This window comes from Momordica charantia (genome assembly GCF_013281855.1).
Source record: "Momordica charantia cultivar OHB3-1 chromosome 4 unlocalized genomic scaffold, Mcharantia_2.0 BLBB01000004.1, whole genome shotgun sequence".
NCBI lineage: Eukaryota > Viridiplantae > Streptophyta > Magnoliopsida > Cucurbitales > Cucurbitaceae > Momordica > Momordica charantia.
The window spans coordinates 22,383,132-22,404,068 of NW_028275162.1; the positions used below are offsets into that span (position 1 = coordinate 22,383,132).

At 34.0% G+C, this 20,937-nt stretch overlaps 3 protein-coding genes across 10 annotated transcripts; all 3 read right to left on the reverse strand.

Annotated features, from left to right (window-relative positions):
* Positions 1-1,208: 1,208 nt before the first annotated feature.
* Positions 1,209-6,509, reverse strand: DET3 (vacuolar ATP synthase subunit C (VATC) / V-ATPase C subunit / vacuolar proton pump C subunit (DET3)). Of its 2 annotated transcripts, none has more exons than XM_022285793.2 (11): positions 6,274-6,507; positions 6,108-6,176; positions 5,752-5,879; positions 5,563-5,662; positions 4,445-4,512; positions 4,231-4,372; positions 3,894-4,010; positions 3,670-3,795; positions 3,503-3,586; positions 3,342-3,421; positions 1,209-1,567 (listed from the first exon to the last, which is right to left on the reverse strand). In XM_022285793.2, the coding sequence occupies exons 1-11, from the start codon at positions 6,385-6,387 to the stop codon at positions 1,465-1,467; spliced, it is 1,131 nt and encodes a 376-aa protein (XP_022141485.1). In that variant the 5' UTR covers positions 6,388-6,507; the 3' UTR covers positions 1,209-1,464. The 2 variants fall into 2 exon arrangements, 1 of the variants encoding a protein (XP_022141485.1); XR_015790362.1 differs by having other exon boundaries at positions 1,507-1,567; positions 3,653-3,795; positions 6,274-6,509.
* Positions 6,510-9,113: 2,604 nt separating this feature from the next.
* On the reverse strand, positions 9,114-14,131 carry NRPB7 (DNA-directed RNA polymerase II). Of its 7 annotated transcripts, none has more exons than XR_002601477.2 (8): positions 13,973-14,131; positions 13,748-13,878; positions 11,495-11,660; positions 11,345-11,395; positions 10,149-10,214; positions 9,990-10,058; positions 9,534-9,665; positions 9,114-9,298 (listed from the first exon to the last, which is right to left on the reverse strand). XR_002601477.2 is itself a non-coding variant. In XM_022286014.2 (8 exons), the coding sequence occupies exons 2-7, from the start codon at positions 13,861-13,863 to the stop codon at positions 9,603-9,605; spliced, it is 531 nt and encodes a 176-aa protein (XP_022141706.1). In that variant the 5' UTR covers positions 13,864-13,878; positions 13,973-14,131; the 3' UTR covers positions 9,114-9,298; positions 9,560-9,602. The 7 variants fall into 7 exon arrangements, 4 of the variants coding, with proteins under 4 accessions (XP_022141706.1, XP_022141704.1, XP_022141705.1 ...); XR_002601476.2 differs by having other exon boundaries at positions 9,114-9,329; XR_015790517.1 differs by having other exon boundaries at positions 9,114-9,348.
* A 3,826-nt stretch (positions 14,132-17,957) lies between these two features.
* LOC111011780 (nucleolin) lies at positions 17,958-18,927 on the reverse strand. Its single transcript, XM_022285671.2, has one exon. It carries the CDS (start codon positions 18,746-18,748, stop codon positions 18,146-18,148), a length of 603 nt encoding a protein of 200 aa, XP_022141363.1. The 5' UTR covers positions 18,749-18,927; the 3' UTR covers positions 17,958-18,145.
* Positions 18,928-20,937: the final 2,010 nt, after the last annotated feature.

Here is a 20,937-nt window from a genome sequence, read left to right on the forward strand (position 1 = left end):
GAGCTAAGATGCTCTTCCCATTAACAAAGCATCCTCATGTGGTGGAAAAAAAAGCTTCATTTTCGTAGAATTCATTCCCTCTAGTTTGGCTTCTCCTCATCCTGTGTGTGTGTATATATACATATATACTGAACGACTAATTGACGAGTTAATGTCAACAAAAGAGTCCAAATCTAGAAACATTTCGTTGCATCTCGTTTTCTATGTAGCAAAAAGATTTGAAATGTGTGATGTCATTTACACAGCAATGGATGAACTGTAGTGAAAACGACAAGATGCATTTCCATGGAGGTGGGGCATCAACATTTAATATTTAACAAAAAAGAGAGAAAATAGCAACAATGGATGAGTTTGAGGACAAAATAAAATCAATGGTGTGAGATTTTTGGGACACCAAAATCATATATTCAACTCATGGTCTATACGACTGGCTGCACCATAATTGCAAAATGCTTAATTATGGTGAAATCTTGTAAAGAAGCCGCAATTTCTCTCTAAAATGAACTTTTTTTTCGTGCAATTGAGCCTTGAGTCATAATATTTTGGTGCAATTTGTGAAAAAATGTGGCTTCTACGTATTGTTTATCCACCCTATCTTTGTCGTTAATTTCAAAACCATTTTAGTTTTGGATCAATGCTAACACATATTAAAATGAATCAATTAATAAATCCAATACAAGTTACTTGTATAAAAAGTGAGCTTTTTATTGATCCTATGAATGGTAGAGCATGACTATGGTGGTGCGATTTGTCTAATTAATTCCGTTAAGAATAAAATCTCTTAGCAAGGCAAAGGTGGCCCTCCGCAACTTTCAATTTGTTTTTGGGAATACTATCTATTAGCAATCTTCATCAGAATTCTAACGAGAATTAGAAAACAGAATAGAATTGAAAGTTCTCAAATGTTGGGGCAAAATTTTCTTCCATAACATTTCTTTGTAAATCTTTCCATTTCTATTCGCATTTCCAGGTAAAAAGTAAAACCAAAAAACACAACCATCTTTCAAATTCACTCATCACTCAAAATACAGACATGTTATTCCTAAGCTCAGCATGAAATCTAACATCAAGTTGAATCTTGAGAGCCTCTTGTATAAATATAATGCAGGCGAAAAAATGTAACTGGATTCAACATGGAGTCACAGTGCAGTCAAATCAAACATCAAGAAGTAATACAATACAATACCGAACGTCGTCGTGGTCGCACCTTTTCAAAAATGTCGAACTCCTCGACGGGTAATTCCCAGTGTATATGATTATTAACAAATCCAATAAATACGTAAGCGCAGTAACATATTTCCACAAAACCCTCACATGAACAACTTGAGATGCAATTATTCATAAATAACCAGGAATAGCAATATGACAGTGAAATAATCAAATGTAGATCTGGTCCACTCCACTATTATTTTCTCTATAGAGAACAAACCTTCTGACTTTGGAAGCCAAGAGGAGCTGTGTGATTTAGGCAAGATTGATTGTGAAGGAGACATATGGGTGTGCATCAGAATCTCCTCCCAGACCAGCAATTCCTCCTCCCGCTTCATCTTCACTTTTCCAATATGTACTGCACCAACCAAAATCCTAAATCGATCATAAACGAAAAAACCACACCCATAAAAAGCATTCCACATACACAAATTTCGTAGGGCATGGACATGGGACATTTTTTTGAGTTTAACGTGTGTGGACGAGGATTCAAACTTACGACCTTTTTGGTCAAAGATAAATGTCTTTAACTGTTTTTGGCATGGACATGGGGCATTGACAGTCTATCAGGACAAGTGTATTGAATATAGGTTTAAAGTTTACTTAATCCTCCCATATACCTTGTTTTGTTTCTTGCCCCTAAATTTTGCTCAAGAATCTACTTTTGGTCCTAGTCGTAGAATATTTTATTATTATATTTAACAGAAATCTTAAAACCACTTATTTTTAGACCCAATATTAGACCATACATATATTTTTTGATGAGATAACTCGATATCTTATAAAACACAAGTATAAATTATGTTCAGTTACTTTAATCTTTCCCACTCTCAAAATTTATCTTTTTTTTCCCTCTTATATTTATGTTTATGTCCATGAATTTCTTAAATAGAAAAGGAGATTTAACAATCTAGTTCAAATCTTGAACAAGCAGATGATAAGAGCCAAAATATTGGAGTATACAATAAATCTTGGGTCACATTACCAATTTCATGATTCATGGTTCGATTGTCAAAATACAAATCTGAAAGTAGAATTATCAGGAATAGATGCTATCTAAGCTTCACGAAGCACAGAGGATAGAAGGTGAACTCTAAACTAAATCCAAATAGGCAATTTGAGTTGCCTATGGCTACCACGGAGGAGCAATTAATTTAGAAGGATATGTTTGATAATATTTTGTTTTGAATTTCTGCATTTAGAAATTTAAACAACCTTATCAACAATATTTTTTACTAATCTAATTTTCAAAATGTTTTTTAGAATTCTAGCAAAATATAAAAAATTATGGATTGTTTGGGAGATTGTTCTTAGAATAGTTTTATGTTTATAGATAACAAGACAATGAAAACATATTTAAGTAACTATTTAGTTAAAGTTGTTTTTTCCTTTATTTTAAAAAATTATTATCCTAGATGAGCTATTCAAAGTGCCTAATGATCTTAACCTTCACACACCACTTGTTGTCGTTCAATCATTGTTCTCAAAAGTAGATTTGAAAACAAAAGCAGAAACATGTTTTAGTCTAAAAAAGGCCGTAGATTTAAAAGCTATACATTTGACCCCGGAGAGAAGAAAATTTCTAGGGACGAGGTTCGGGACTTGGCTAAATTTAACGCCACCCTTTGGATTTCCGTCACACCAAGGACTTTAGTGATTTTCCTTTATCTCCCATTCTTTAGAATCGAAGCTCCTTTTGGTATTTTGATTTTTCTCTTTCTTCTTTTCTTTTGTTTTGGGTTCTTGTAGGCTCCTTTTGGCTTGAGCATTCCTTTTTGTGTATTGTTCACTCTTTCATTTGTTCTCGATGAAAGTTGTCTTTCTCATTATGACAAAAGAAAAACCCTAAATTGTGTTTTGAATTTTTGCTAAGATTTCAACATGTTTTGTTAGTAAACAAACATATCTTTTAAAAACTCACATTAAATGGCAAGTGGCAAGTGTTTGACATGACAGTTGAACATTTACCGATTATTTTGCAGTTTAATCTAAACTATGTTAACTGGCATCGCAATTGAATCTTTACCAGTAACTTTCAGTCAACATGATGTAATAATTGAATATCCAATGAGAGCAACATCAATAAACTTACATTAAATGGCAATAGAATATGAAAATACTTAATAACTTACCTGTTAGTACTGTCACACAAACCTTCAAGGATTGACCTTGTTTTCTTCTCACTTTTAACAGCTGGTGCCAATACAGATGCCTGAAAATCATTGACACAATCAGCTCTGTAAAAAGAGAAAATGCTAGGCGGAAGTCAGGGGAGAAAATGCAAGATACATACCAAGAAGGATGGTGGTAAACCATATCTCAGGATACTCTCAGCAAAGACACGTACAGCAGAAAAGTGCATCCAGGAAATGAAAACCTGATGATATGTTAGAAACCAATCAAGGGAAAGGAATAAAAATAACATGAAATTTCACAGTTACACCTGGAAAAAGGAGCAACCTCAGCGTAACTAGCATAGGACCACTGCAATAAAGAACTTCTCAAACTTTCCTGGTCCTCCTTCAACTTTTCTAACTCCTGTTTTCTACTCTCTTGTGCTTCTGGACTATATTCAAATTCACGAATCTCCGACACATTAAAAATTAAAAGAGATTAGGCCTGAAAAACTACCATATACTAATAACTGGGTTTTAAAAAATCATTCAATATGAATTAATATTCACCTGGAACCCTTTTTCACGTGCACTTGTTTTGAAATTGTCTGCAACGCGACTAAAGAGTGTTACAGTGTAAAGGGCATATTCATTATCCTCGAATAACTTCTTGGAAGACCTGGGAACCTAAAAAAGCTTAGCATAATTATGAGAACATAAAAAGAACAGAACAAAAGACAAGAAGCAAGCACCATAATTCCTGACAATTCAACACTGTGAGGCTAAAATAGTTCACTGCACCTACTCTAACATAATCTAAGTGAGCTGTAAAGAAGTTAGTGTGTAAATCAACACCCTATTGAAGTGCTGTACAAGAGCGAGTTAAAAGTTAAAAGCACAAACTTACCACATAGCTAGTCAGTATTTCATAGGTAGATAGCCATTCTTTCTGTGAGTACTTGGGAACAATTACAAGAAGAGTTGCTAGATGTTCTGAGGTAATTATGTCTTCTGGTTTTACAAGATTGGAAATATCACGGACTGCCAAGCTGATGAAACCAAGATCAATTAGAAATATCAAATATGCTAAACAAAAATATATCGATTGTGAGCATTCATACCTTCCACTTTGCTTTCTGTTAATGGCATTAAGTTGACTCCGCACATTATTGTACTCAGAAACCCGAATCTAGAAATAGAAATAGGCTTTCAATGGAAATTTCTATTTGAACCCCCATAGCATCCAAAAACTATATACCAAGTAAATAACTAAAGGATTCAGTTATTATTTGTTAGTTTATCATCCAGTGGCACTAAAGAAAGCTTTTTACATAAAGAAAGTTCCAGGAAAACACAAAATAATAAGCATACATTGAGTCACTATTGAGATGAAATATCTTCATTGATAATAAAACTAGCACAATATTTCAGTTTAGAAAATCAATGAATTAGGTTATGGTGTGATGGTAATAAACTATAAGGAACGAATACTCTAGTGATGTGTATGATGCTTGCCAAACATATTCGATAAATGTTGAATGTTTGTTGAATTCTATGTGATATCTGATACGTCACATGAGTCAAATAGTTATTAGATACTTGAGTTGAAGTGTTTAACCTTTAATTTATTTTATCCATTAGAATCTGCTGCAATCTCATCCCATACTAATGGTTATTGCCTTGCTAATTAGGTCAGGCCAAGAGACGAATATAATTATAATCAGATTGTGATAGTTCCAAAAAATTTAAGTACTTCCTACCACTGTGCAAGACTTAGGATTTCATATCTTGTTCGTCAACTCTCACCTTCATCAAAGCCTATTTTTGATCAACAACACAACCTTAAGGTGGAAGTAAACTTCTTTCAACACCTAGCCATTTGAAGCTTGACTATTCTTTATCTTAAGAAAGAATAACAAGTGGTGGCAATAACACAGTCAGAGTATGGAAGTAACAACTATATACAAAAAAAGGTCACAATTAGCATCAACCATGAAGAGAAAGGACAAATAAAATACTTATCCAGTAAGAATGGTACTACTAAAATATTAAGAACGGTAATAACTCATTAAGAGGGAGCGATATCCTAAATGGAGGAAAATCAACTTTTCCATTGTGTTGCAATAAGATTTTGGAAATCTTATAGATAAAAATTTCCAGAGTGTCAATAAGAGTTTCAACAATATTTATGCATAAACAAATCCCAACATAGGCATCAGCTCAAGCAAAGAAAAGTTACCTTGAGGTCATCCTCAATCTTGGCCACTTGACTGTGAATGCTATCCACAATGTCTCTCAGAGGCGACATTGTTGGGTACTTGGCTTCATCCCATACAAACCTTCAATTACCAAACCAAATTCAGCAATCAATCGCAAAACCAGAAACTGATTTTTCCAATTAAAATCAATTTAAAAACGTCCATGTTACCTAGTGAGATACGAATCAACGGGAACTCCATCAACTGTCAGAACATTGCTCTCCACACCTGAAACCTTCTCCAGTTCCTCGATCTGCCGTCTGATCTTGTGGGAAACTCCTTCCACAAAGCTGTTCGACTGCACAATTAAACGAATTTTGATATCTCCAACATAACACAATTTTTTTTTTTTTGGCCGTATAAACAATGGCAGGATAATCAAAGGACGAGCCAGTCCAAACCATTCTAATTAAAAAATCCACATTCAAAACAAAAGAAAAAATCCAATAACATTGGAAATTTCAGACTTGTAACTAAATTCAAATACGCACAGACAACTTTTCAATCAAATACCGGAAAGAAGTACCTTGAGGAGATCATCGCTGAGGGAAAGGAGCGAATCTAGCGTTCCAACGCGGAGATTAGGAATATTGAACTAAGCAAAAAAGAATCATAAACATAAAAAAAGTAAATCACAGGAATCAGGGAGTAGAAGAGGAGGAGATTTGAAGATTTAGCGGTGAAATCAGTACTCTGTAGAGAGGAGTATCGAAAGAGTTCTTGGAGATTTGTTCTTGGAGACGATTCCATAAGGAAGAAGCGGTGCCTTGAACCGGTAATGAGACCATCCAGTACCTGCTCGCCATTACAGCTTCGTTCCCAAGCTGTGGAAGTATCAACTGAAAACGAGAGAGAGGAAGAAGAAGAAGAAGAAGAAGCTGTTGCGCCCGAGATCAAGAGTTTCTCTCTCTTTCTCTCTCTCTCTTCTTATTTTATTGAGGAATAATATTACAACATCTCAAGATCTAAAATATTCAACGGCTCAGATTCATTTATACGATCGACGTGTAGGACACCAAATTCGTGACTGGAATATTCACTTTACAACAAAATTTTCGGTATGTTTTTCCTTTGCCAAAGAAAATATATGTATGTGTGTTTTTCAAAGTTTATTATTTTATTATTATTATTATTATTTTTTTGCATGAACTTTAGGTTGTGTATCTGGTAAATAAAAACTTGTCAAATGGTTAATATTATATCTAATATGATAGGTGGAATTATAGTCTGTCACGTGGTTCTCTCACTTCACCCAAAGCAATTTCATTGAACTAGTGAAAATCCACGTCGACACCGACCTAAAATATGGATGCTACCAGCATAAAATTCGTGGACCACCAGGTATGAATGGCAACGGCTTTCCAAAGTTCCTTTAGGAATTGAGACGATATTTTGTAATATAGATTTCACAAGCTTAGATTAAACAACTCGGGCTTTGTGATAACTCTCCTAAATAAAGTTAATTGTGCCTTTGAGTTGCATGAAATAGCTAAAATTAGTCAATTCTAATCTCATTTATTCAGTGGGTGTGCTTGAATTACAAGATAAATCAATATATCACATGACTAAGAGGCTATGTTAGCACTAAATTAAATGATCTGATTATGAGTATTTTTGCTGCAGCTTCGATCAGCATCGGTTCCAGATAAAGACAAAAGACAAAAAACAGCAAGCTAACAGTGAACGGGCTTCTCAGTGGAATTTATCACAATAATTGGAGATTTTATCCAAAAGTGAGAGCTGGGTCCCTCCAGGCTCGTGTTGTTGCCCTAATACCTGAAGGGGGTATAAATGCAAACAAGAGGAGAAGCCTCCAAGACACACAAACACCAAGAAACATTCTCATTGTTCATTCTTGAAGGAATCCACTTTCACTCCAAGAAAACCACTCCAAACCATTACAGAAAGTCGAGAGAAGAAGAAGACTCTTAAGTGGCATTTGGGAGCTGATATTCAGCTCATTCTCTTCATTTTCTCATCTTTGTATTATTTTCATTCCTACATTTTGTTTGACTCTCCTCATGGCTTTGCATAGCTAACCAACTTGTGCAAGGGAGAGATGTTCTAGACTTATTTTCTGAATGAAAGTTTGTTTTGAGTTGAAGTTGTTTTATCACTCTATTTTCAATGTGCTTGATCACCATTTTGAAATACTCTTTCATAATGTTTGGAAAAATGTATTAAGGAGTGAAACCATTCATCTTGGGCTAGAGCCTACTTGAGTTTAGTGTGTGGTGACTTAGGGATAAACATCACCTAGCTTGGTCATAAAAACTGTGTGTATATGCTATTAATGTTTGTCTATAAATATTAGTAGTAGAAAATCTGGGGTTTTTGGAAGAACACCTTGTCTGTTTGACCACTACAATACTCCACTAATGCTACAGCATAGTTAGAGTAGCCCAAAAGAGTCGACTTCCTCTCCCCCTTGCACCCTTATTTTTATACGATTTTACTGAGTGATTGTGGATGCGTGGTAGATTAGTGGACTTTACCCTTGTGTTTGATTTAAGATAATCGCTTTAAATAGTTTTTACCTCAATATATTTAGTTATTAGTGAAAGGAAAGTCCATTGACTTATTGCATTGATTCTTTGAGTAAATATTGAGTGTTTAAGCATTTAGTCCGACGATTGTGTACATTTGCGCATATAAGAATTAGTAGCACAATTAATGGACAACACTTTATAATCTCAAGTGCACTTACGACTTATTTTATAAAATTATAAATTTGGAAGAAATGATTTTAAAATAATATTAGCTTTTAGGAATCCTTTGATCACAATGTTCAAAATTAATCTTAAAAACAAAATAGAAAATGTATCATGCCTTTTGTGATTTAAAGTATTCTTTATATGTCACAAATTAAGTAATGAATCAATAGGAAATTCATAAAATATGTAGATATTAGAAAACACATCTTGAAACATGCAAAGAGAGGAAATTGCACCAAAATTTCAATGTGTTAATTGGTATATGATTAAGTGTTGAAGATCTTAAATAAAGATCTCACCATGTATCACAAAGGTTAGGGATGTTTTGCTTTAATTAAAAGGTTTATACCTGATATGATGTGTTGAGTCGAGCGACTGATGGAAGGTCGGGTTTAATACCATATGGTCTAATCAAGCCAAAGTTACAAAGGTCTACTAATTTCACAACTTTTTAAAATGAAAATAAAATATAGAAAACTACGCGGGCCTTTGGGATAGGATACTTTATTGGGTATATATGAGAGAATGTTAGGACCTAATGGTTAAAGGGCTAGAAATCTTCTCCTAGCTATATTTAAGGAAGAGCAAGATTGAGAAAGATTGATATAAAGCGAAAGGACTTTTCTTTCAATGAGGTAATTTAAGATCGAGCGAGGGGATACTGACGATGTCAGTCAATGAACAAAGACAACTTGATCCCATCATACTATACTCATGCCAACAATTTTGGACTTCTGTGGCCAAATCTATTGGCTGATCGCACGCGAGTCGAATTCGCTCTCTTGATGATGTACAAAAAGCCTCATAAGAGAATGGTATAAAGAGAATGGACTTCATGATGTAAACTACTGGGGATAATTGAGAAACATATACATTATCTCATTCTCGTCATCATCTATATTCATGAAATCAAAACTAGAACCATTGTTTCTTAATTCCAATCTTCCTTTCCCCGGTTCCTTGGTTGGCAGCATCAAGTTCATCTCCTTGTTCTTGTATCAAGCTAAACAAATGTCATAAGAAGTTTGTTTGAGCTGCAAGGAAATGTATAGCCTAAAACTGAGATTAATAGGACCAACATGGTTGTATTTAGATATAAATAGATTAAGAAATCGGTTTCTTAAACTCACTCTGCCACGACATAATTGGCCAAAAGAACAGTATCATTAAATAGATAACCAGTTTAGAAGATGCAGAAACTATACAGTAAAATAAGGCAAGAAAATGTGGAACAGTACAAGGTTAGCGGATAGAGGATACAAACTGGTAACTCCAACGCAAAGAAAAATGTCCTGAACAAGATTGCACTAAGCTGCTGCAGGATCATTTATCACACCCAAGAAGTCATCTTTTATGGTTCCAATACAAAACTGCAAGCCAAAACAACAGTTAAATCAGCAGCAAGTCAAAAGTTAAATTCCAAAATTAGATAGCGGCACAAAGTTCTATCAGGGTCAGAGAATATGCAAAACAGATAAAACTGTTTCAGTGGACACAACTTTTGAACTTTCAGGTAAAGTTAATCAGAATTTCAGAGCCAAGCTAAATTCACCCCAATATATTTATTCAAGAGCCCCACTTGAAGGGGAAAAAAACCCATTCAGAGAAAGGAGCAAATAAATTTAATATCACGGTAGTGATCGAACTACCAATAGAGACATTAACTGACGATACTAAATAAGAAAAAGACATACAATTTCAGTCGCGTCTACTCGAGTCCCAATAATCTTTAATCGAACTTCACTGTCCTTCTGAATCTTAACCTACAAGAGAACATAAGCAATTCAATAAATGTAACACAACTACAGGATTAACAGTCGATGTTAGAGAAGGCATGTGAGACAGAGAAATACTGATCCATCTGAAGTGGTGTAGTTTGGGATATCTCCAGACTGGAACTCCATATCATCTGGTATCAACTGAAACGCAAAATGTAGGATGAATCCATTGAACATTAAGCACATTTATGAAGAAAAAATTTCAATAGAAGTAAAACCCAAGTCGTTGATGTTGCAAATACAGTTAAGAGAGAGTTAATTCAATTACGAAGCATTTGCTATGTTGGCATCAATTATGAAGCCTAATAATGGGAAGTTCCAGAATGGAAAGCTAAGAAATTAGTTTGTGTGAATAAGACGTAGTATTTAGAGTCGGGAATGGGTACGATTTATATTGAAAAGAAAAGCTTGGAGATGATAACTTATGTATAGGGTTGCCAAGAATGAGATGCATGTGTATTACTGATGGGAATGCTATAAGGATAGAATTATGAATATTATTAGGGTATTAAGCGTATATTAGTAATTAATTAGGAAAGTTGTTAGGGGAATTTATTATAAATAGAGTGAGGGGGAATAGATGAAGGTAGGCATTGATTTAGTTGGTTTAGGCTTGAGTGGTACCTCAAGAGAGGAGAGGGAGAGGTTCCAAGTAACTTGAATACTTGGGTAATTTTGTTAGTTCTTCAATCATTTATATTTCAATATATTTTTGGTTGTTTGGGTTTTATCAAATACAATTATGCAAACATATCCCATCGACGAGCAATATTTAATTCAACATGGTACAGTATCAAAGGAACAAACTAGAAACTAATAAGAAAATGTGTTGGCTTACTTGAACACTTCACTATACATCAAACGCTGTAAGAACTAGAGTCAGCGACTCAGTGAGAGCATTGTAATAAATTTTTGAATCTCTTTTTCAAGATTTTTTACAGTTCGCTTTTTCATATAATGCAGTTTACTCTTATCACTAAATACAACATTACACAGCTCTCTGAACATGACAAGTTTAATCGGCATAAAAAAAATATCTCCAATCATCAGTGCCATGCTATCCCAACTCCCACCACACACGCATATTTCTTTTTTTATGAGAAACATTGAACTATCTCATTGATGAGATGACCACAACCATTTATATTTGGTAAGGAACAATTTATCTTACAAAAAAAAATCCAAGCCCCAATCCAGAGGAGATACTTGGTGGTTTGAAAAATATGAGAGACGTAAAAGATAATTGGAATATTTTATAAATATATACTTACATGGTTTGAAACAAAAATCTGAACAGGTCCAGCTTCAGCGAAAAAACCCATCTACAAAAGTTGTGATTGCGGTCATATTCATATTTATTATTTAAAGACTTCATTAATTACTTACTAGATAGCTAAAAAATGTGGCATAAACCCACTTACCTTGTTTACCATTGAAACAACTGCTTCTAAGATTTCTCCCTTGAATGGTCGAAAAACAACACATTGGTATTTAACAGGAAAAGTGACAAAACCTGTGCCGTCACGAATCAATCCCTTCCCAATATTCTCAATTCCTGTAATTGCTACTACAAAACCATGTCGTCCGCTGTGCCAAAGTAAAAGTTTCTTAATAATGAAATCCTACAAACTGTTTACAAGTTGAATGAAATATCAAGCTTACAAAAGAAATATCATCCATCGAGCTGGTTTTATTTGCTTTCTTCTGTTCATGGATCGACATGCATATGCAGCAAAAGGATTGGTCTATTCTCTAATAGGATTTTATGCTACCATGCAGCACAGCACAATAAAAATACGAGGGAGCAAAACTTAAGCAACCATCGATTTTGATCCCTCTATCATATTAAGGAAATAGTAAGAGATGATGTTCGTAGTTTTGAGCCTTTGTACATGGCTTCAGAGGAGAATGTCTTTCCCTGGTTTGAATCCTTGAAGGCAAGAGGTAAATTTGCATTTCTCTGTTCTAACAAGAAGGGTAGATCATTCTGGCCAGTCTAGTAAGGAATGGTCAAATTCGAGTGTTTTTTGCTAAAATTGGTCGTCACTTTGTCCCCTAAATTTTAGGTCTCTGTCTTTGACTGGAAAGGCAAGGGTGGGAATTAAACAGCAGGGTAGTAAAGTCAAAAGATTTAGGGAACATAATTAGAATCTTAACTTGTCAATCTTAAAGAAAAACAAAATTTCCCCTCATACTTGCCCGAACTTCCCATTAGACATAGGAATATCCATCAATTCCAATTGCTCAATCAGCAAACTAAACTTTTCCATACACTGATCATCTTCCCCAAGTTTCATATGACCACCTTATAAACATCGTTTTTCACAACAATACCCAAAAACGCTCTGATTCATTGCAAAAATCATTTCTATCCTTATGGTAATGAGGACCATACATATAATTATATATATATATATATATATATCTTTTTTTTTAATGAGAAACCAAACTTTCATTATGGAATATGAAAGAAAAAATAAGAGCATACAAAAAAACCAGCTCCACAAAAGAAGTCATAAATCTAACTGTGTAGAAAGCACTCAATCCAAAAGAATAAAGCTCAACTGATAATTACGAAATGACTTAAAAATAGATGCCCAAAGGGAAGAGTTGGACCTAACAACATCCCGCACCTCTTCCCAAGGCCTCTCAATCCCTCTAAAAATTCAACCATTTGACACCCACATCCATAATTTGTACTTCCACCATAAAACTTTCTACTCGTCCCATAAAGTTAACATAGAGTTGGAACTTTTTTTAATAGAAACATTGATGAAGTTCCCTCCCTTCTTACTATTTTGGAAGGGATTAGCAGCCACTCATGTACTAGGATAGTAATGTCTGGACCTTACTCCTATCAACCTATGTAACTTTCTCTTCCAAATCTCTCTCTCTCTCTCTTTTTTAATAAAAAACTAAACTTTTCATTGAGACAAATGAAAACAAAAGCACATATTCAAGGACATACAAAAAAAACCAGCCCAAAAGCTAGAGACCTGCCTAAAGAAAGGGCCTTCAATCTAAAGAATAAAACCTACCTGATAATTACAAAACAGCTGCACAAATCTCTTTTTAATCAGTTGATTTCTTCTCATAATACTCACCATCCCTCCTTTTCTAGGCTATGGAAGTTAAATACTCTAAAGAAAATTATAATTTTCACTGGAATTGTGGCTCTTCACATGATTAATACCAATTACCAATGATTCAATACAAAGGTTCTCTATGGCGATTTGTCTCTAATGGTGAGTTTAATGCACTTCTGAAGACCTTAAATTATCATTTGCTATTCCTCTAACATGATTGAGGCGGTCTTGTTGTATCTATCTTTGTGATAGGTGTGGTTCCAATTTGGCCAATCAATTCCACCTCTGTCTTTTCACGTGTTTCTCAGAAGCCCAACCCCTTTCTAACAATCATATTTTCGATGTATTATTCACATCATCAAACCACCCAATAATACTACTAAACGAAAAGGCAGAAGAAAGTGAAAGAAATTATAGTACTTTACGAGTTAAACAAAGAAAATGGGATGCCACCCAAGGACCTCAGAATCTAAGATCGAGTCAGCTCTTCATTTTGTCCATGGAATTTTCTCAGAAAATGTCAACAAAAAGAAAAGAACATCAAAAGCAACGTTGCAGCAAATAAAAAGGGGGCAAAAGTTAAGAAACCTGCAAGTCCCCTCGACATCTTTCATGAGTTTGGAAACCAGATTCTCACGGAGGTTACGACCGAAGTGCCGAGGGTGCAGCTGCATATTCCTTTCCAACACTATGTGGAAGAACATGGTGGCTGTCTCTACCTGTTGAAAGACCCATTTCAGCTGATTGATGAATGCAAAGTTCTATGGCGAAAGAAAAGTTCAATTGAGAGAAAAGTCAGAGTCAGATTCATACCGAAGAAGAAGAGAAAGGGGAAAACGAAAGAGATAATCAAGAGTCTGAAAAGGAGACGTCAATTTGGTGGACAGAGTTCAAACAATTCTCGTTGCAGAGTAGGGTTTTCTCGGTGAGTAAGAAAGGGAATTAAAAAACTTTTGGATTTGCAATAATTTCAAATAACTTGAATATGAGTCCTGCTTAATAAGTAACTTGATATTTGTAAGTTTTTTTTTTTTTCCTTTTTTTATAATAAATATGAAATTTTCAATTTTTATTTATTAGGTTTATTGATTTAATTAAATATTTATTATATATAATTGATATTATATATTATTATTACTATTATTATTAAAAACATTTCAATAAAATAATATATACTTTCTTTTTATTTATCTACCGTGAACAACTAAACAATAAATTTTAATTTCTGTCTTTTGAGCTTAATTTGATTCTACGCGATTAGAAAGTTGAAATTATTCATCTCTTCAAAGAGGGAAAAACAAAATAATAAACTGGGGCTACTGGATGGTAGTAGGTTGTTGGAGGAATATGTCGGGTTCGGTTCATTTTATCTTTTTTGTTAGAGATCCGATTTTTTTTATTTTTATTTTGTTTCAACATGTGTGGATGAGGATTTGAATTTTCGACCTTTTTAGTATATGTGTGGTTTGAAGTTTTGCCTTGTAGAGAAAAATGTCTCATAATTACGTTATAAAACTTTAACTCTCTTTAAGCTTCACACAAACTTGCATCAATTTGTGTGTGAGTGTGACTAGCACAATACCGTTATGTATAATCTCCCTAGTTTTTGCAATTTGGTTGAATTTCTTTAATCAAGATTTATGCATGCGCTAATTTAAAAAGAAAAACACTAAATTTGAAACTTTTAAAAAAAAAATACACAGGCACTAAATTATATATTTAGCATTTGATTGTTCCCCGTAATTATCAGATAATTACACCTAAGAGATTCATTCAAGATTCAAATACTCTCAAATTTGTTACATTTGTTAAAAAAGCCAAAGAGTTACATTTTAACCATAAAATTTTAAAACATTATAAATGTTTTAGTTGAGATATATTCTAGTTGGTGTTTGAATTTGAAATCGAACATAATTATTAAACAAAACATTATTAATCATTTACAAAGAACAAATTATTAAAATTAAGATTATAAATATATTTAAGATCTCGACTTTGTTTGAGTGGAACAAGATTTCATAAACTCGGGCTTCAAAATCTGACGATTTCTCAATTATCTACACAAAGTTCGTTTGATGTTGCCCATAAATTTTTTCCTTTTTCCAAAAAAAAAAACCCTTCACATTGATAAACATGGGCTCCTTGTTTATGATTTATTTTCATGTTAGTCGAGGAATAAAGGCATTGGCAGAAATTGGAAAGCTTGAAAACGATATTAAAGATTAATTGATATCAATTCATGATATACAATACAAATATAAAATATCAATTATACAAAAAATTTCACCTGGAATATTATAGCAAGATATATAATTTAGGTTTTTTTTTTTGAAGTAAGGAATTTCATATAATCTCAAATCGGTAACAATTTAATCTCTATAGTTAAAAAATTGTAACAATTTAATTCTACAAAAATCTCATCAAAACCGAGTGTCAATTTTTTATTACATTTCGATTTCTTCTTTGTAATTTATAAAGACATTTAATTCTCTAAATCAAGACTAAATTGTAACCCAAATTTGGAATTCCAAAGATAAAACCATTACAATCTAAAATTCAAGAACTAACTTGGGCAAAATACATGGACCAAAAGTATTTTTTAACCTGTAACTTGACAGGTAAAGTATTTATTTCTTAATTAAAGTAATTTTAGTTCTCGATTTCCTTAACAAAAATACCCATCCACATCAAATATTTATCAGTATTTAGAATGGAATAGATTCCCTGTCGGCAGACAGACGCAAGAGAAATGAAAGAGAACGAGCCATTCTTGAACTGAACAAACAAAAAGTAGAACAAAACCAACAAATAATAATAATAATAATAATAATAAATCAATAAAAAAAATCGAAAACTGATTTGAGTTCAGAGCATCCTGACCCCAGATGAATAAACTTAAATCAAAGATTCCTCCCACCTCTCTAGAATCACAGAGCGCAGTAAAACAGTTAAAATGAGAGCTTTCACGGTTGTTTTTCAAGTCAGTAATATCTTCATCAGTTACAGCAAGAAGAAATCTACTGCTTCCAATGTAACTTTCAAATGTAATTCTTCTTTTCAGAAAAGTAGGCATTGGAAGATCCCTGCTCAATCATGCTTTCTTTGCAAAAACTGTATCCACTTGTAAATAGTAATCAGAAGAGCATTAGGGATCCAAAATTTTAAGCCATGAAAGAGATTGAGAGATGGATGGGAATGTGTTTCAGTCAGTCTCCTGGATTCCAGAGCATGGAACTTGATGGTTCTATTCTAGTTTTTTTTTTTTTGTTAGAACTGGGAGTCGAAGCTTCGCTCCCTTATACCCACGGGCACCTACACCCGCCTTAAGGCTTGGACCCAGGAGACATCAGGGTTTTTGATATTAAGCTTACAAGAAGATTCTAACTCGAGACCTCTAAGCCACTAAGAGACCCCAAGTCCTTGCCAACTGGGCTGCCCCTTGGGGCCTAATGGTTCTATTCTAGTGAGCTTTCCTACAACACTTTCTTCAAACAACTTATTGTGTTAATGAGAGATTTAACCCACACTTGGGGGAAATCCATGTCTAAGAAAGTAAAGTTCTTCTCATGCTCTAAAAAAACTGAATACATGCAAGAAGAATCTGAGTATTTCAGTCTCTCCTCACTGGTTATGATGATTAAATATCCAATACCAATTCTCATAGATTCCAATCTTCTCAACTCGATATTTTTGCCTACGCTGGCACAGCACAATCCTCATCAAAATGAAGAATTTTTCATGCCATTTTGGAAAGGGCATTGTCGGTAGGCAAGGACAATGTTACTTGGCTCATCGCAATCTAGACTACTTGTTAGACAAATTTTGTCAGAAGAAAACCACAGAATTCTTTTGCAGATGATGGCAAAGTTAGATCAGACTTGTTAGCTAGCATCCAAACGGAGTTTTATGCCCAAGTTCTTTCCGAGTTCCTTTACTATGAGTACATGCCTTGTTTCTTAAAACCACCCCCTACCCCCTCTCCAAATCATACATATATATATATATATATATATATGAGAGAGAATATCAAACAGATACATGAGCATAAGGAAACATAGTACTATACCAGCATCTCTACAACATACCACAGATAAGATTTTCTCAAATAAACAAGCCTAACGGATAGAAGAAAGAATGATGATGGCAAACCTAAACTGAGGACTCACATATATGGTCCAATGCACTATTAAACAGCAAATAACAACACCAAACGTGACTATTCCTGCAGATATACACAGATGTTTTTTCATGGGGAAGATAAAAGGGAAACACAGACAGAGCGAAGCCGAAAAATTCAAAGAGATATGTAAAGAAGAATTCTCTCATTGAACAAGATTACTCCCTCACAGATTAGCACGTTATTTTCATCAAGTGAGTCTTTCTCCATGGAAAATTTTCACTTCAAGAGCATTTAAATTATTATAGTCTTTGAGAGGAGAAGATCATTAGCACAAAGTTTTATTGTTCTCAAGGTACTTCTTAATGAAAAGTTTTAATGCAATACAGCTTGAGAGGAGAAGATCTTTAGCCCAATATTTTATTCTTCTCAATCAAAGTACTTCTTAATGACAAATTTTAATGCAGTAGAGCTGAGAGGAGAAGATCTTTAGCACAAAGTTTTACTTCAATGGAGCTAGAGTTAAAAAATCCCAAAGGGAAGTGATGAACTAAGTCTGAAGCGACAGCTTTCACAAAGCTAATGAATTGCAGGAGTATTGACACTATTAACATCTCCAATTGGTGAAGAATTACAGATTTCCCAATGAAAACTTAAAGGAACGTTAGAGAAAACAAAATATGCAGGCAATCCTCAAAGCTTGGATATCAAAGTGGGAAAAAACATGTAACCTTCAAAATCAATTTATATGGGGGAAACTCATTACATTGCTGCATTATCCCTAAAGAAGATAAAGTGAGAAATATTAACTCATACAACTTCTACTGACTTCAAGGTTCGATTGCGGAGTTTTACTGACCTTCCTGCTTTCAAGCATCGCTATCACTGCTATCATCGTCATCGTTCCCCAGATCTTTAGCAAAATAAACTCCAGGATGAACCGTCCGCCTCCGCGTCCTTGAAGGAAGGATATTGTCCAAATCGACCTCCGTGAGCGGATCATCCGACAAATCGCTCTCTTCAGAGCCCAACTCGCTTCCACCGTCACTGGAATCTTCGTCGTCGTCGTCGTCGTCTTCCTCTATCAATTTCCCTTTTCCTTTGTCATCCTTCACGATGCCCTTCCCCTTACGATCCTCGACTGCTTCACTGGCGTCTTCCTCTTCGTCCACTTCGTCATTCTCATCCTCGTAATCTTCCTCATCGTCTTCCTCGTCATCTGCTTCTCCCGCATCTACACCAGCTCCAACTTCACCGTCTTTCCCTTCGGCAGCCAAAGAATCGTCATCAATGTGTTCATCACTCCGCTTATGGTCTCCATTCTCACTTTTCTTCACATCATGGCAAGATTCGTCCTTAACCACTTCGAGCTTTTGAATTTTGTTCGAATGCTCCTCTTTTGCTTCGCAGCAGGGGTCAGGTTTACGCTTGGCGTCAAATGTGGTCTCCTCTCTACTGGTAGTTTCCGCCATTAACGTGGCGCAGAACCCTACCTTCGGAACTTCAAGACCTAATTGCAATCAATCGACGAAACGAATTAGGGTTTTCGGTAGAACTGTACGAGGAATGAACGAGGATTTGATCACTTCACAATTCCAGCTGCATACTGTTTCGAGGGAAAAAAAATAAGTAATTTATGTAAATAAAGAAAATCATATTTCAACTAGATTTTGGCAAAATATTACTTTTAGGTTTGAAAGAGTGGCTTGTAATCGTTGTTTTTCTTTCTTTTATTGTTTTCAAATTTCTTAGTTTTTCCATCAATTTCATCCTATCAATTATTTCATGGCCTTAGGTAGACTTGTATCGATTTGATGTTTAAGAAATCGAATATTGTTCCAAGTTAGAATTCTTACGATTGAGTTATCGAAAATAAAGGTGCATCTTGTTAGTATAGGTAGTAACTATCAATTTTTTTAAACATTTTCTTAACCATTCTTACACGATCTCAGGATCCCTTTTATTCAGATGTGGTATCGGCGTACTGGGAGACGTTCCGCTCTAATACCATTATGTAACGGCCCAAGCCCAGGAAGATTCCGTTTTGGTCCAAATCCCGAGTCTGGGACGTTACAAGATATCTTCCGTAGATGAGCTTAGGAGCTCCTTTTAAATGAGCTTAAGATATCTTCCGTAGATGAGCTTAAGAAATCTTCCTAGATAAACTTAGGATATTTTTCATAGATAAGCTTAGAAGCTCTTCTGTAGATGAGCTTAAGAGCTTGGCCATAGATGAGCTGACGAAGTCGGTCGTAGATGATCTCGCCATGTGGTAGGTAAGTTTTATTGACAATGAACTGGGGCATGTTTATCTCTTAGAATACCAAAGTCGAATTAAATTGGAATTTCATTTTACCCGTATTGAAATTGGAGTAAAATTCAAATTTTATTATAAATTCAAGCCAACTTTGAATATATCGAGAATTTTATTAGAAGACAAAATTTCGGTAGAATTGGAAATTTACTTCAAATCAAAATTTGAGCATATTCCAAAATTTATCCCAAATCAAAAGTTGAAATTGAAATTAAGGTACAACATACAATCTACTAAAATTCAAATAAAGTTTATTGCCAAATAATAATATAAAAAATTTGACCAAAATTCGTATTTTGATTAATTGGTATAAAAATGTATCAAAAAATAGTTAATCAAAAATTTGCACAAGATTCATATTTTATTGGGACATTAACAGGATCAATATCATAGATTGCACCACGAATCATTTAGTCCAATCAAAATCTGTCCCTGTTTGATGATATAACATAACCGACCTAATTGTAATTGGATTGTGACACATGACAAGGACTTAAAATCACATGGGTCTAAGTCCACCTCAAGCCCATGAAATACCCTATAAATAGAAAATGGTAAAAAATTATGTAATTATATATTTAATAAAATGGTCAGAAGGACTAAAATGTTTGATGCTTAATTAAAAGCAAAAAGAGAGAGATAGAGGACAAAAAATTTTGACACGGAGAGTTAAAGATTATAGTTTGTGGATGAAATAAAATGGAGAATCTATTATTAAGATTATGAAAATTGTTGAGATTTTTTTTAAATCGTGTTGTTGTGCTATTATTTTCATTTTTCATATTTGTGTAAATAGTTTAAAAACTATTTAAATAAATACATTTGTTTAATTATGAAAAGAATAGTCCTCCAACTCTCCATTGTTTCTTTCTGATCATAACCAAAAGGGCGTAAGTTCGATTCTCCAAAAATTTGTTTGAAAATCACCTTTTTCTATATTATTCTTAAATATGGTGCCTATGGAATAACAAATTATAAATAGTTTTTATTGCTTAAAAAATTTAATTATATATACTGGATAATCTTAATTTTTGCATGTTCTTCCTTTGGCAGCTATATTCTATCGAATAGATATTTGGTAAAACTTAAGGGAGAATCTAATTTGCAAAATCATAATCTTTGTGAGAAATTTATTGTTTATGTTTTTATTGGGAAAAAAGTCATAACACTCAATTTTCTTCCTTTTCATTTTGTGGTGGCTAAAATAATAGTGGCGACTCCAAACTTCAAGACCCCATTTCAATGGACAAAACATTTAGGTGCATAATGTTTTCGTGAGAAATAATTTCAGCAGAAAAGAAAAATATATATACATATTTCATCCATGTATTTATTATATATTATAAA